The sequence below is a fragment of the Fundulus heteroclitus genome, chromosome 13 (assembly GCF_011125445.2).
Source record: "Fundulus heteroclitus isolate FHET01 chromosome 13, MU-UCD_Fhet_4.1, whole genome shotgun sequence".
Taxonomy (NCBI): Eukaryota; Metazoa; Chordata; class Actinopteri; order Cyprinodontiformes; family Fundulidae; genus Fundulus; species Fundulus heteroclitus.
The window spans coordinates 18521583-18535353 of NC_046373.1; the positions used below are offsets into that span (position 1 = coordinate 18521583).

At 39.4% G+C, this 13771-nt stretch overlaps 1 protein-coding gene across 1 annotated transcript in view; it reads right to left on the bottom strand.

Annotated features, from left to right (window-relative positions):
- Window positions 1–6497, bottom strand: part of tuft1b (tuftelin 1b) — a 32917-nt gene extending 26420 nt beyond the window's left edge. The window contains exons 1-2 of the mRNA XM_021323006.2: window positions 6340–6497; window positions 3550–3609 (exon numbers count right to left, since the gene is read on the bottom strand). Coding sequence (XP_021178681.2) covers window positions 3550–3609; window positions 6340–6453 — 174 coding nt within the window. The 5' untranslated portion in view covers window positions 6454–6497. The remainder of the gene's footprint in view (window positions 1–3549; window positions 3610–6339) is intronic.
- Window positions 6498–13771: the final 7274 nt, after the last annotated feature.

Below are 13771 nucleotides of genomic sequence, written 5' to 3' on the forward strand. Positions count from 1 at the left end.
GCAGAAGAATGGACGGCAAACGAATGACGGACAGGGAAATGTTTGGACAAAAATATATTCGATCTTTTTTTCATGCAAACCTGCAAAAAATTTTAATTAAATTTCAGATTTTTTCAGACTATGTTGAAACCCTGAGAATAAAATTAAGCCATTTATACACTGACAACAGAACCAAATATTCCAGATTCAGAGGACCTGAAAAAATAGCTTCTAAGATTATCTGATATTATTAAGCATAAATATTGAATTATAAAACGAAATGGAGACATTGTATGAAAGGTTAGCTTTAAGGTCAGACAACAGGCAAGCCAGATTTGACCCTTAAACGTGTTTTCTAGCACAGATTACCTTAGATCTATTTGTCTGAGAGAAAAATATGCATCTCTAGAAATCTTCAACCCATTTGCATTTGCCACGTAGGTGACGCAAATGGATATCTCATTTCAACCAGTCTACTACAGCTTTGTAAGCCCAGGCAGAGATATGGATTTGATATGCAAAAAGCTTTATTTGCCTAGGTGTTCATATTTTTTCTTCACTTTCTATAACAAATTTGCCTTTTATTTGGACAAGAAAAAAAGCTTTAAGACTCAGTAGTGTCAATGTGAAATCAGCTTTAAATCCCTGTTTCTTAACCACCTTTAAAAAGGCATCGGAATAAACGTCTCGGGAGAGCAGACATCAGAATAGTTCTTTTAATGTTGCATGTTTATGGAGTTGTGTCATCTGCAAAAGGCACAGATGTCTGAGATGTTTCAGTGATAATTTTTTTTCCCTTTAGTCTGATGCCGTTTAGTCTCAAGTCTGCAGCAGTTTGATCCAATGTCTGAGGACGTTTGCATGAGACTAGAGGATGTCCAAAAATGTACACCATATACTGGATAGGACTAAAAAAAAAAAGTATGTTAGTACAGATAAGTTTTATTCTGGCACACTTACATGTTTCATGTGAGACAAACTTTAATATTGGGTTAAGATGACCTGACTAAATACAAAAAGCTATTTTTTATTGCTCAAGGTAAGCAAACAACTACTATCCACATCAAGCTGGCCCTATGTGAAATAACAATACTCCCTTAACCCTAATTACTGGCTGTGTCGCCCCTGGCAACAACAGATGCTATTTAGTGTTTCTTTTCACTGAAAGTGCATTTTTAAGATCACTGTGGAGTAAACATGGCCCACTCTTCGAAGAAGTGTTTCAATTAAGTCACATTTGAGGTTTTTTTTAAAAGCATAAACTGTTTAAGGTCACGCCACAGCTTCTAAATCAAGTCTGGACTTTGACTAGGCCAATCCAAAACCCCAATTTGTTTGAATCAAAGGAACAATAAGCAAAATTTCATTATTTTAGAGAGAAAGAACTAAAAAAAAAAAACAGTAATGTGAAGAACTAAAAGATAATATTTCGGATGGACTACGGTATGATGTCACAACGCCTCTGTGTTGTTCTCCAGTCTCTTGTTTACATAGCCGGGCCGGCTGTACGTGCATGTGAACCGCTGTCACTCAGGGCTTAGCCCCTCCCTGCCCTAAAACACCACCGTCAGAGCAGCGCAGCGTTGGAGAAACATTGCGGAGAGCACCTCTAGCATGTCTAAATGTTGTCTTGCTAACAGCATTATAAAGTTACAAGTTACTTACTTCTTCACTAGAAAAATTCCTCCGAAAGGTGAGGCCGTTTTACTGTGTTTGTATCCTTTACAAATATGTGCAGACGCGTGAGAAGGGAAAGGAGGGGCCGGGTGGCAGCTGGAGTGAAGTTAGAGAGAGGCGTGGCTTGTCACACATCTTGTTTTGGTCTACAGACAGTACTCAAGCACCACCTAGAGGTGAAATATCACTTATTGCTCCTTTAAGACATGGACTTGTTGGTGAGGTTTGGATTATTGAGTTATTGATTGAGGAACAAAAAAGATCCCTAATGCCACAAGTTATGGATGCGCACAAAAAATGTTTGCGCCCATTGTACATGCAGATTGCTTTTCAGCTGGTATGATGATCAACTTTGCACACGGCAATTAGTTTGCACACGTTTTAATACAAGCAAACTTTTTGGAAAAATCAGACCCTTGATGGTTTTTAAGCCAACATTTGACAACTAAGCTCCTTCTTGTGGGTGCTCTGCTAACCCAACCTGGCATTCAAGGATTGGGTCCTTATCCAGGCATCTTTACCTGACCAGTGTCAGAATCTCTGATGCTGGGATTTTATGTAAGCCCCAGCCACAGCGTTAGCCCGTTATAGGGCTCAACATGCCTTGTGCTTCCAGCTTCTTTTCTTTTAAGACTGTATTTGCTGCTACAGATTCCTGTCCGTGTCATGAGAGCTTTCCTGCGCATGGTGCTCAGACAGCCGCGGCTAATCCGAGAAGAGCAGTGAAAATGTTGAAAATGTAGCCGTTACAATCTAAGACTTAAATAAAAGTGTTTAGTAAATGAAACAGTAGAACAACTGTATCTTTAAGCTTTGTTTATATATAATTAACTGGAAATGAGCTCAAATCTGAGCTCAATTATCAACCTGTTATGTGAAAACAGAGAGTAAACATACTAATGGTAGCCTGTCACTTCACAAAGACATGTTTATTGAGGACCGTCTTCGAGTCAGATGTATATCTTCAGAAAGAAAAGGCGGTCCTGCACAAACCCCTGCACAGGATAAAATATTGGTCGCCATCAAGATTAAAAAAAAATAGATAAAAATACTGCAGGCTCGGCAACACCATTGGACACTATTGGTTATTTTTCTGCACGTTAAAGCTGCTGTAAGAACCAAATACATGGCATTGATTTAAATATGCCGTAAAATCATGGTTGGAGCTTAATCTTAAAATTAACAGCATGGCGATCAGGGACAAAAATAAAGAAAAGAACAAATCCTGATCAGGACATCTGCAGCCCGGAGTGGTTTGCCTGTCAAAACTCTGGTAATCATAGCAGGAGCACAGAGGTGTGAAGAAGTGTCAGAGAGAAACTGAAAAATGGATAGCAAGGGTCATGGGTCAGACAGGAGAGGCTTATCTAAGAAAATTGCGCAGGGGCCCCTGAGGGTCAAAAAAGAAGAAGAAAAAAAAGTCTGTAAAAAAAAAAAAAGTCAATCATATGTTTTGTATACTTGAAAACAACTTATAATTACTATCTTAATAATAAATACTGTAATTCCCATTGCAAGCAACCATCGACTCTGGGTGATTTTAATGATAAGATATGTTTGCCCCAGGCTTCAAATATCACACGCACACATAAAAACAGGATCTCTGTTGGTAATTTTCAGGTTTATTGTGTTGTGATGACGTCTCCAGTGGACATTACTCTCGGGAAATTCTCTGAACGGTTTTAAAGGTGAAACCTTATCACGTTTAAAAGGTCCTTTAGAGGCTTTGAATAAGAGCCAAAATTGAGGAACAACAAGCAGGACGGTCCGGTTAGTTAACTCTACAAACAGCTGTTAGAAATCAGACGGGCCAAGAATAAAATAATCCAAAATGTGTCACTAAATGTTCCGCTTTTTTATTCTTCAATTAATACTTTTTAAAGCATCACTCACGTTGGGTTTCGTGTCCTCTTCTCCGTTTTCCGCCGTCTTTCTCTCTCTCACGCCGTTCATCTTGCAGCCGAAAAGTGGAGAAAACACAATCAAAGAGGCAAATATTAGCGGCGTAGAAACTTCATCCGCAGTGTTTTGCTATTAAAAACTGTCCCGGACCCGTCAGAAAGCGGCAGCAGAGGCGAGAGGACACCTGGTGCGGACCGAGCACCGCTGCGTCGGTCACCGACTCGATGCTGCCTTCACTGTCTGTCCTGCGTGTCGGAAATATAGCAGACCTGCATGTCTGCTCCACGGTTACATGACACCCAGACTCATATTTTTCTTATAAACATGTTGGACCTACAAACAGTAAATAGACACCATTATGACAGTCTAACTTATTCGTTAATGCTTTCTTTTGGCTTTACCCACCCTATTGTACAATAGGGTGGAAAATATGACCGATGCCGAGTATGTCAGCAGTCATCAATAAAACTAGGCTCTATCTGTATTATTTCGTATGGAGATAAAACATCACAGCCTGTTATTTACCAACAGATTACTAGAAATTGGCTAAAATAGTGACTGAGAGCCAGATATACGACAGGAAGGTAAGTAGGTTTTTAAACCAAAAGTACTTATTTGCAAAAGTGAACTAAGCTCTGTGGCAGGGGAGGAGAAAACAAACCAACTGAAAACAACCACGAAAAAAAAGAAACCGAGGAAGTTAAAAAAAGAAGAAGAAAAAAAGCCCCATCTCAAACAAGACAGTCAGGATTTAACCTATAAGCAAGAACCAGACTACTATAAAAACAGCTCTCCCCTAATTTGTGGAATACCTAAAGGGAAATTAAGGGGTACTTAGTAGGGACTGAAATTGCCTTCTCATCAGATATTTGGAAGGTGTTGGGGACTAAAGCCTCCTAAATACAGCTTCTATCTGATCGCTAAATCAGCTCCATCTAGTACCGCAGTGGGCAGCAAAGTCCATTCAGGTTTTATTTGGGTATTTCTCACGATAAAACCTTTGTGGTTCAGCTGAAATTGGTTTCCTTGCAAACACAAATCCCGCATATCCTCTCTGTGGTCCCAAATCTCTGTCCTCAGGTGAGGCTAATCAGTCTAATCAAGGCACTGGGCATCATAACAAGGTGGTGCATTTGCTGATCCAGGATATTTGAGCACCAGACAGAGGACAGCCACACCACACGTTGTTTCCTCGCCCAAAATCAGTCCAAAATGTTGGGGAGCCAGTTACTCTTACCTGTACCCTGCAAGGTATTCAGTCACATTGATCAGTACCTAACTGTTAAATACACTAAGCTCTCAGTCAAGGTTTACAGAAAGTAGCATTTAGGTAGGAATGTGGTACCATAACACAAGTACTTGATAAGTTCACTACAAGTAAGCACATCAAATATATCCAATAAACATCTCACAGTTAATTACTTCTTGGATAACATTGATTTACCTGCAATAACTCCTCAATAGTACCTACCTACTAAGTACAAAGTATGTTCTACATATACGGCATGTGTAGTACTCAGAGGTGGATAGTAACTAGTTTACTTGAGTAACTTTTGGAACAAAATGTACTTTTAGGAGTAGCTTCACTGCATTATACTTTTTACTTTTACTTGGGTAATGTTATTAAAAAATATCGCTCTTGAATAAAATTTCTGGCCACTCTGCTCGCCATGAGTAACTTCAGCAAAACAAAAAAGAAAGAAAAAAAGAACAGACTTGTTTTAATCAGAAATGCACCAGGGACACACACCCTACAGTTTGTTAGTGAGGCTTCATTATTGTACAAATGTTTTAATGTTATTTTCTATTTGCTGAGATCATTGAAAGGTTAACCTGACCTCTAAATCGAGCCATTTAAAGGTCAGGTAAACATTCAGCAAACGGTAGATATTGTTACTGGAAGTACTTTGCACTGTTCTAACATACTGTGTATACATTAGCTGCTGTACAGTATTGTTTTTATTGGTATTATGTTGGAAAGAAAATCAGAAAAGTTTCTCCTGTCTGAATTTGTTATTTTGTAATTGTTATTTTTTTGTATATACATATTTTAAAATACCTTTAAAATACCAGAATTTGTACTTTATATTTTTCTCTGTCCAATTACTTCACTTTTAAATATTAAATCAGATGCTATGTTAAGCTCAGTACTTGAGTAGCTTTCCTACTGAATACATTTTTACTCTTTCTGTAGTAATTTCTTGATTGGCTACTTTTCACTTGCACACACATACACACACACACACACACACACACATATATATATATATACAGTTGTTGTCTACTCTACCCATCTCTGGTAGTACTTCCAAGGCATATGATATACCCTTGAATTGTCCAATATTAGTTCAGTAAAGAACCCTGTAAGTGTCGGTTAAGTACCAGGATTTGTGATATACTAGCAATCCCGAGAGCACAGCAGAAAAATACAAAAATTGTTGACTCCTAATATCTATGAATTTGCATCCTCATTGGTTTTATCTATAACTGGTCAAACTCAGAGGACCCTTTCTAAAAAAATAATTGCAGTCCATCCAGAGCATATTTCCATGATTTAAGACATATTTGAAAAGGTTTGTAATTCACAGAGACATTTATTTGTAAAGCTTTTTGAAAATTGTTTAACATTTTTTACTTCCAGTTTAGCTTTTTCTCGCACAATGTTTTTTCTTAAAAAAATGATTTACAGTATGTTATTTCAACATGCTGCTGAACCAATAAAACCACCAAACATTAATACGGTGATGGCTGATCACTTTTAAGACATAAACTGGGTCTGACCTCAGGGGGGCTGATGATGTCGCCTCCGTCCGGCAGACTTTTGCCGTTGGTGTTGATGAACCACAGCATTTTGCACTCAGACGACTGCCTGATCTTCTTCCAAAGGGATCCCATCAGACGACTCCCCTCATTTGGCTTGTCTCAAAAAAAAAAAAAAAAAAAAAAAAAAAACTCAGCCGGTTCTCTTTCATGCAACTTCCTGTATGAAATCATCACGGCTTACATTACACATTGCAGGATCCTGCAGGTCTCCTGCTTCCTCTGCACTGTAGCTAATTCTGTGCCAGACCTGCAAATAGGATAGAGAGCTGTTTAATAACAGTCAGGTGGCTCACTTGTCACCTCCCGTTAGGCCTTTGGATAAACTCGTTAACCTTCAATGCCACAAGGCAGGAGATTTTAATCCCAAAATTAACACTTAGATAAAATATTCAAACAAAAAAAAAAAAGTTTCAGACTTTCCATCCGACAGGTGTGCTTCGACTATAAGTCCACAGTCGAGTAAAAACTAGAAAGCAATCATCCAGCAACAAATCCTTGTTCCATTTTTTCTTCCACAAAGACATCCTGCTTTATGTCTTTATTGTAGCCTCTAGTTTTTATTCCTCAGACATATTTGTACGGTGACTTCCACATAAAAGGCAGCACTCTTTCTCCATCACTGTCACACAATAACTTATAAATAAAGCAGCGCCGCTCTGTGTGAACAGCCTCCTGAGGTGAATAAAAGGGACACATTCCTAAAGCCTATTTTTGAAGCCCAACCCAGAGTAAACATGCAAAGAATTGGGCTAATTTTTGTTTGGCTATTATAAATATATTTTTTTTCTGCTGGGGAACATTGATTGGGTCATAATATTTCCCCACATTATCACTTGATCTGATTCCATAATTAAATAGAATTTCCTTTACTACAAATAGGGAGAATCTTTGAGGACTCCTCGTAGCTTCTCTGTAGCACAGAGTTCAAGAGATAAAAAGTTGTTAGAAAAACAACTGGCCCGCTCACTCGGTTCAAAAACCACTAATTGCATGATAACCGGTGATCGTTTTCCTATTTAAACTAGAGCTGCGTTGCTCTCTGGATGCGTAATGTTGTAAGTAAATAAAGACAAGAAGAGCTCTGAGTAGGGAAACCCATGGGGAAGTCAGGGTGAGGTCAGGAGAAAGACAGGGCAGGCTGGAAGAGGTGGAGTCATTCAGTCGGCTTGATGTCTTCAGTAATTACAGTAAACCATCTGAGGATTACAGGCTCCGTGGAAAACTTGGCCACGGATGAAAGAATCCCACTGTGGGCTTGTTGTAAGAAGCTCTGAAACAGTGTTGCCTTAATTAAAACAAACTACACTATATTGCCTAAATTATTTGCTCTCCAAATCATCAAAATCAGGTGATGTAATCCCTCCCATGGCCACAGGTGTATAACATGCAGCACCTGGGCCTGCAGACTGTTTCTACAAGCATTAGTGGAAGGATGGGTTGCTCCCAGGAGCTCAGCGGACTCCAGCGTGGTTCTGTGATTGGACGTTCCAATTAAGTTAAAAAAACCAAAAACAACTGGAGTTTTTTCTTGAAGTTTGAAGACGTTTCGCTTCCTATCCAGAAAGCTTTCTGGATAGGAAGTGAAACGTCTTCAAACTTCAAGAAAAAACTCCAGTTGTTTTTTTGTTCTTTTTACGTTTTTGCAATGACCATGACCTGGATGACTGAGAAACTTCACCAGCACTCTGTGATTGGATTCCATCTGTGCAACAAGTCCTGTCATGAAATTTCCCTGCTCCTAAATATTCCACTAACCTGACCCTATCCAGATTGATATCGCTCCGCCTAGCTTCACTCACATCCATCTGGGACATCTCCCATAGAGAGTGATTTCTCCAACCAATTTTATTGTCTAGCCAATCAGGACGCAGGGCTGGAGTTTCATAGATGTGACGTAGTGGAGAAGCGACCGTGACGTGAGACTGTTTTGTTTCAACAATGGCGGCTCGCATCGAAGAAGCAAGCGTTAACATCGATGCTGCTATTTCTTCCGTGTTGTCCAATCTACCTAATATTGTTTCATTAAAAGAACATCAGAGAACGCCTCTGAAGGCTTTTGTTGGTGGAAACCATGTTTTCGCCCTTCTCCCGACCGCATTTGGCAAGTTTTGTTTTCCGGGGCGCGTCCGTGGCGGAGCAGTTAGCGGTTAGCGTAAACCATGTTAGGAGGCCTTTAGTCCTCGACGCTGTCGGCCCGGGATTGACTCCGGCCTGCAGCGCTTTGTCGCCTGTCTTTCCCCCCTCTTCCTGTCAGCTCACTGTCAATAAAACGCGTGCCACTAGAGCCGCAAACACATTAAAAAAAAGTTGAGTTTTTTCCTGCGTCCCTCTCATAGCTTCGGTGTGAGTGGTTGAAATAGCACGTCAATAAAGATGACAGACAAGTGGCTTATCCAATCATATGCAAGGATTTTTGATAAGGCCCAGCCTTCAATAAAGACAATTCCTATGGAGAGGTCCCAGATGGATGAGTGGAGCTAGGCGGAGCGAAATCCATCTGGCGAGAGTCAGGTTAATATTCCACAGCCAGCTGTCAGTGGCGTTATAACAAAGACGAAGTGTGGCAGTAGGCCACATAAACTGATGGATAGGGGGGGCAGCTCCTGTGCAAAGGTTGCCAACTATCTGCCGTCAGTCGCTACAGACCTCCAAACTTCATGTGGTTGTCAGATTAGCTCAAGAACATTGCATAGAGAGCTTCACGGAACGGGTTTCCATGGCCGAGCAGCTGTATCCCAGCTGAACAACACCAAGTGCGACGCAAAGGGTCGGATGCGGCGGAGGAAAGCACGCTGCCTCTAGAACAGTGGAGGCATGTTCTCTGGAGTGACAAATCACGTTAGTCTAGCTGGTAATCTGATGGACCAGTCTGGCAGTGCCAGGAGAACGGTACTTGTCTGACTGTATTGAGCCAAAGAGTAAAGTTTGTCAGATCAAGAGGTTTTGGACAACTCCATGATCCCAACTTTATGGGATCAGATTGGAGACGACCCCTTCCTCTTTCAACATGGCTGTGCACCAGAGCACAAAGCAAGATCTTTAAAGACATGGATGAGAGAGTTGGTGTGGATAACCTGGACTGACCTTATACTGGATACTCATACTGAACTGGATAAAGTTCTGACCTCAACCTGATAGAACACCTTTGGGATGAATTAGAGCGGAGACCCAGAGCCAGACCTTCTCGTCCAACATCAGTGTCTGACCTCACAAATGTGAGGATTCGTCTGGAAGAATGGTCAAAATGTCCCATAAACACTCCAGAACCTCATGGACAGCCTTCCCAGAAGAGTTGAAGCTGTTATAGCTGCAAAGGTTGGACCAACGTCATATTGAACCCCTATGGATGAAGAATGGGATGTCACTTAAGCTCATATGCAGAAAAAAAAAAAAAGAAATTAGTTGATTGCACCAACAATAAGTCCTTAAGATCTGATCTGATAACAGAGGATGTAGATTACTGTGTAGTTGCATGATGTCAGACCGATACTCCCAGAGAAGTTAAAAACTGTGCAAATTTTCATTATCAAACACGGAAATGTTCAAGTTGAACTGTGCAAGTAAATTAATGCTCATGACAAAAGGAGTGGCTGCAGCTCGTTTACAGGATGATGTAAAATACTGTGCAGTTAATTTAAATCTTCACGTTACAGAACTGTGCAATTTGCATGGATGACTTAAAAAAAAACATTTCCTGAGAAACTGAAGTGTGCAAATAGACATTAGCGCGTGAGAAACCGTGTAAAGAATTCCCAGTCGGATCAGGAACCTGTGGAACCAGTATCCGCAGGTTCCTCGTTACATTGGCGACCTGTCAAATTTAGAATTGATTTTAAAGTTTTAGTTTTGACTTTTAGAGCTTTTAATGAACACGCCCCACAATACATCTCAGACCTTTTAATCTTTTATGCTTCTGGCCACACTCTCCGGTCTTTGGTTTTGGTCCTTGGGCCAAAACCTTCTGAAGGTCCCTTTAAAATGCCCCGCCCCCCTTGTCTCTCGGTGTGGCCGACTCTGTTGAATCCTTTAAAAAGCAGCTGAAGACACTTTTATTTAGACAAGCGTTTACTTAAATGTATTTTTGATGTCATCCTTGTAAGCTGTTCTTGTGGTATTTCTATTTGGTATTTATTACACTCTGTAAAGCACCTAATGATTTTTATCTTCTTACAGGTGCTATGTAAATAAAGTTTACTTATTTACTTACTAGTATGCAAACGTGTAACAGATTATGACCTGGGTTGGTGGTTTATTTGATTCTCAGCAGGGGGCGACTGTTCACACAGCTATCGCGAAAAAGCTGTTTTTCAGCCTGTTAGTTTTTGATTTAATGTGCCTGAATCATTTTCCTGATGGACGTGGCCCGATCTGAACATCTGGCCCTTTATAAGGGGTTGTGTATTATATCAAGAGGAGTCAGGTCTTTGCACTAAAGCTGGATTCTGGTACTTACGTATACATTTAATGTAATCAACATCTTTAATTTTATTCCTGATGACGAGTGTTCTGTAAAATACCTTTGACACAAACCAGGAGCTTTCTGACATAACAGCAGGAGATGAGACAGCTGTGAAAGCTGCTCTGGAGCCAGGATTGTACCTTGATCTTTTATTCCCTGTGCCACGGTGAAGGTGGGAGCAAGCCTCAGGTCGGGTTCAATTCCCACTCTAACCAAGGTAGGTTTGGTCCCCCTGTCAGTCTGTGAAGGATTACTGCAAAGCTCGGTTTTAACCCATGCAGATAGGCTCTCTTTACATGTTTCAAAAAAACGTTTTCAAGCATTTTTATGTTTTTTTTTTTTTTTTTAAGAAAGGGACAGAGAATCATATTCGGAAACATTTTGCTCTTGAAAAGCAGCAACCACATTACCATTGGCCATCATGGAAAAATTGTGTTGGAAAAACTAAATAAACCCTTGCTGGTTTTAGAGTATTAAAGAAGGAAAGTGAGGAGCTTTGCACAACATTAATTGGTTATTGGCAGGCGAGAGTTCCTGCGTGGAAGCAGGAGGTTTGAGAGTTTGCAGCACTGGATTATACAAGCAATGCCAGGATGGGAAGACATCAGCAATGATTTAGGAGCAGCGACAGTTCCTGCCTATAAATCTGTGAGGGAATTACAAAGGCTTTTCCAAACGATTTAAAAAGTTCATAATTCTACTTTGACAAAGATTAAGCGAAAGTGGAAAAGGCTGATTTACCCTGGAGTAGAGGGGTGATGATGAAGGTTTGTTTTACGACCACAGAACCTGGCGCACTCTGAATAGCATTGACCATTCTTCATAATATTTTAGGGTCGAATCAGACAGCTTGTCTGTCAGACAGCTTGAGCTTAGTTCAAACTGAATGATTGACAGAACAACGATCCCAAAATCGGCCCAGAAACCTACAACAGAATGACTGAAAAAGAAATTAACCAAGTCTAGACATCAGCTGTAAGCTGTGCAGACACTGATCACTGCAAACCTCAGTGAACTGAAACAATAGAGAGCAGAAGCAGAAATATAATTGTTGGCAGGTAAAATAGTAGGGAAACCACAAAAAGCTCTCTCTGAACTTTTTGCCAAAAGAACAAGACAGACAGGAAGGACTATTTTAGCAGATAGCAGTTAAGTTTTATCTCATTTTATTGGAAACAAGGTATTTCTAACGCTTATATATTTTTTAAAAAGGCACTCCAAGCTTTCATTCAAAGTTAAAATTGAAACAGAAGCTTTTTTCAAATGTATTTGAAACATAAATCCCAGAGATCCTAATGAGAAAAAAACAAATCTTTATTTTACACAAAAGTTCCTTTAAGAATGAACCAAACTTCACCAACTCATGAAAAACTCATTTTAATTTAATAGCATCTTCACATGTAATCCTAATATACAATGACACCATCGTTAGAAAAATCATGAACATTCATAACTGGTAGGTGGAAAAAAAAAACAAAAAACAAAAAAAAACAATTTGCTTACAAAAGTGACTTAAAATGTCCTGTAACAGGAATGCACAGAGAAAGATGCAGGTACAGGCAAGCATGTGAAAAACTTTAAAATCATTACAGCAACTTGAGCAAAGAGACAAAAAAAAAAAAAAAAAAAAAAACTGATGACATGACGGCAAGTCAATGTAAGGCGTTTCAGTAAAGAAATGGACATGAATAAAGTTTTTACAGTGCCAAACAGAACATTACGCACAATTATCATGAGCATTATTGTCATCATTAATTGTCGGGCTTTAAATTAAAGTTCAATGCATTTGAACCTTTGTTTTCTGAGGATGAATTCATGATATTTTAATCCAATCACCTAAAAAATGGTTTATTTTTTATGGATTTCTAACCAAAACAGGGTAATAAATTATACATACAGACTCAAATATATACTTACATAGCACCAGTATATTGCGTAATATTTCCTCTTCATTGCAGAATTGATTAAGCTATTTTAAAATCGGCTGGTATCCTGACACAGCCTTTGCTCTTATTGACCGTTCTTAATAAAAAAAAGAAGCTCAATGTTCATTCATCCATTGAAAATCAGTTTTGATGCGTTTTAGGGATCATCGTCCTGTCAGCACCCAGTTGTGTCTCAGCTTAAGTCATCTGACACCAACTCAGGTGAAATGTGTCCAGCCATGAAAAAAAATATATGGGGCAAGAGTTATTACTGTATCGTAAAAATGTAGTTACTAAACTTTAAAGTGACGGAAACCAGAAATTTGACTGTTTTCAGCCCTCAATCTAGTTATTGTAGGAGATGAAGCCTCAAAGTTTCTACAGCTCAGGTTTTCCTTTAAAAGAACCCGAATGAAATAAAGACATAATTTCATAACCACCATTCAGCTTTATATTCCGATTTTAAATAGCAAGTTTTGCAAATAAAAGAGGAGAAAATCATAAACTTTCCAAAAAAAAAAAAAAAAGAAAAAAAGTTTTTGTTCTCAGGTGGACTTTTGCCGCTTTTTTATTGGCTTTTTACAGGTTGATTAGAATGTTCATGAAAATACCAGGAACTGTAGTAATTGTGACGCAACTTCTTTCAACTATTTCATGAAGACTACACTGCCTTTTCATAATCTGCGCCATTGTCAAACACAGTGAAGGCAGCACCATGCTGAGGGGCTGATTTGCTGTCAGTGGGTTCTGATGGGCTGTATTATGAAGGAGGACGGTAAATGGTTGAACCTTGGACACATCTGGATGTTTCAACAGGATCACGATTCCAGACCTCTAAACTGGTTTTAGAATGGCTAAAGCGGGTTGACGTTGACCAGACTTCAAACCCTTCATAAATTCACTGGTTAATTCCAGATCAGAGCCAAAGAAAAATGAGTTTCAATTATCTCTACCAAATAAACCAAGAAGAGTGGTCAAATATCTGGCCAGAATAACACCCGGAAAA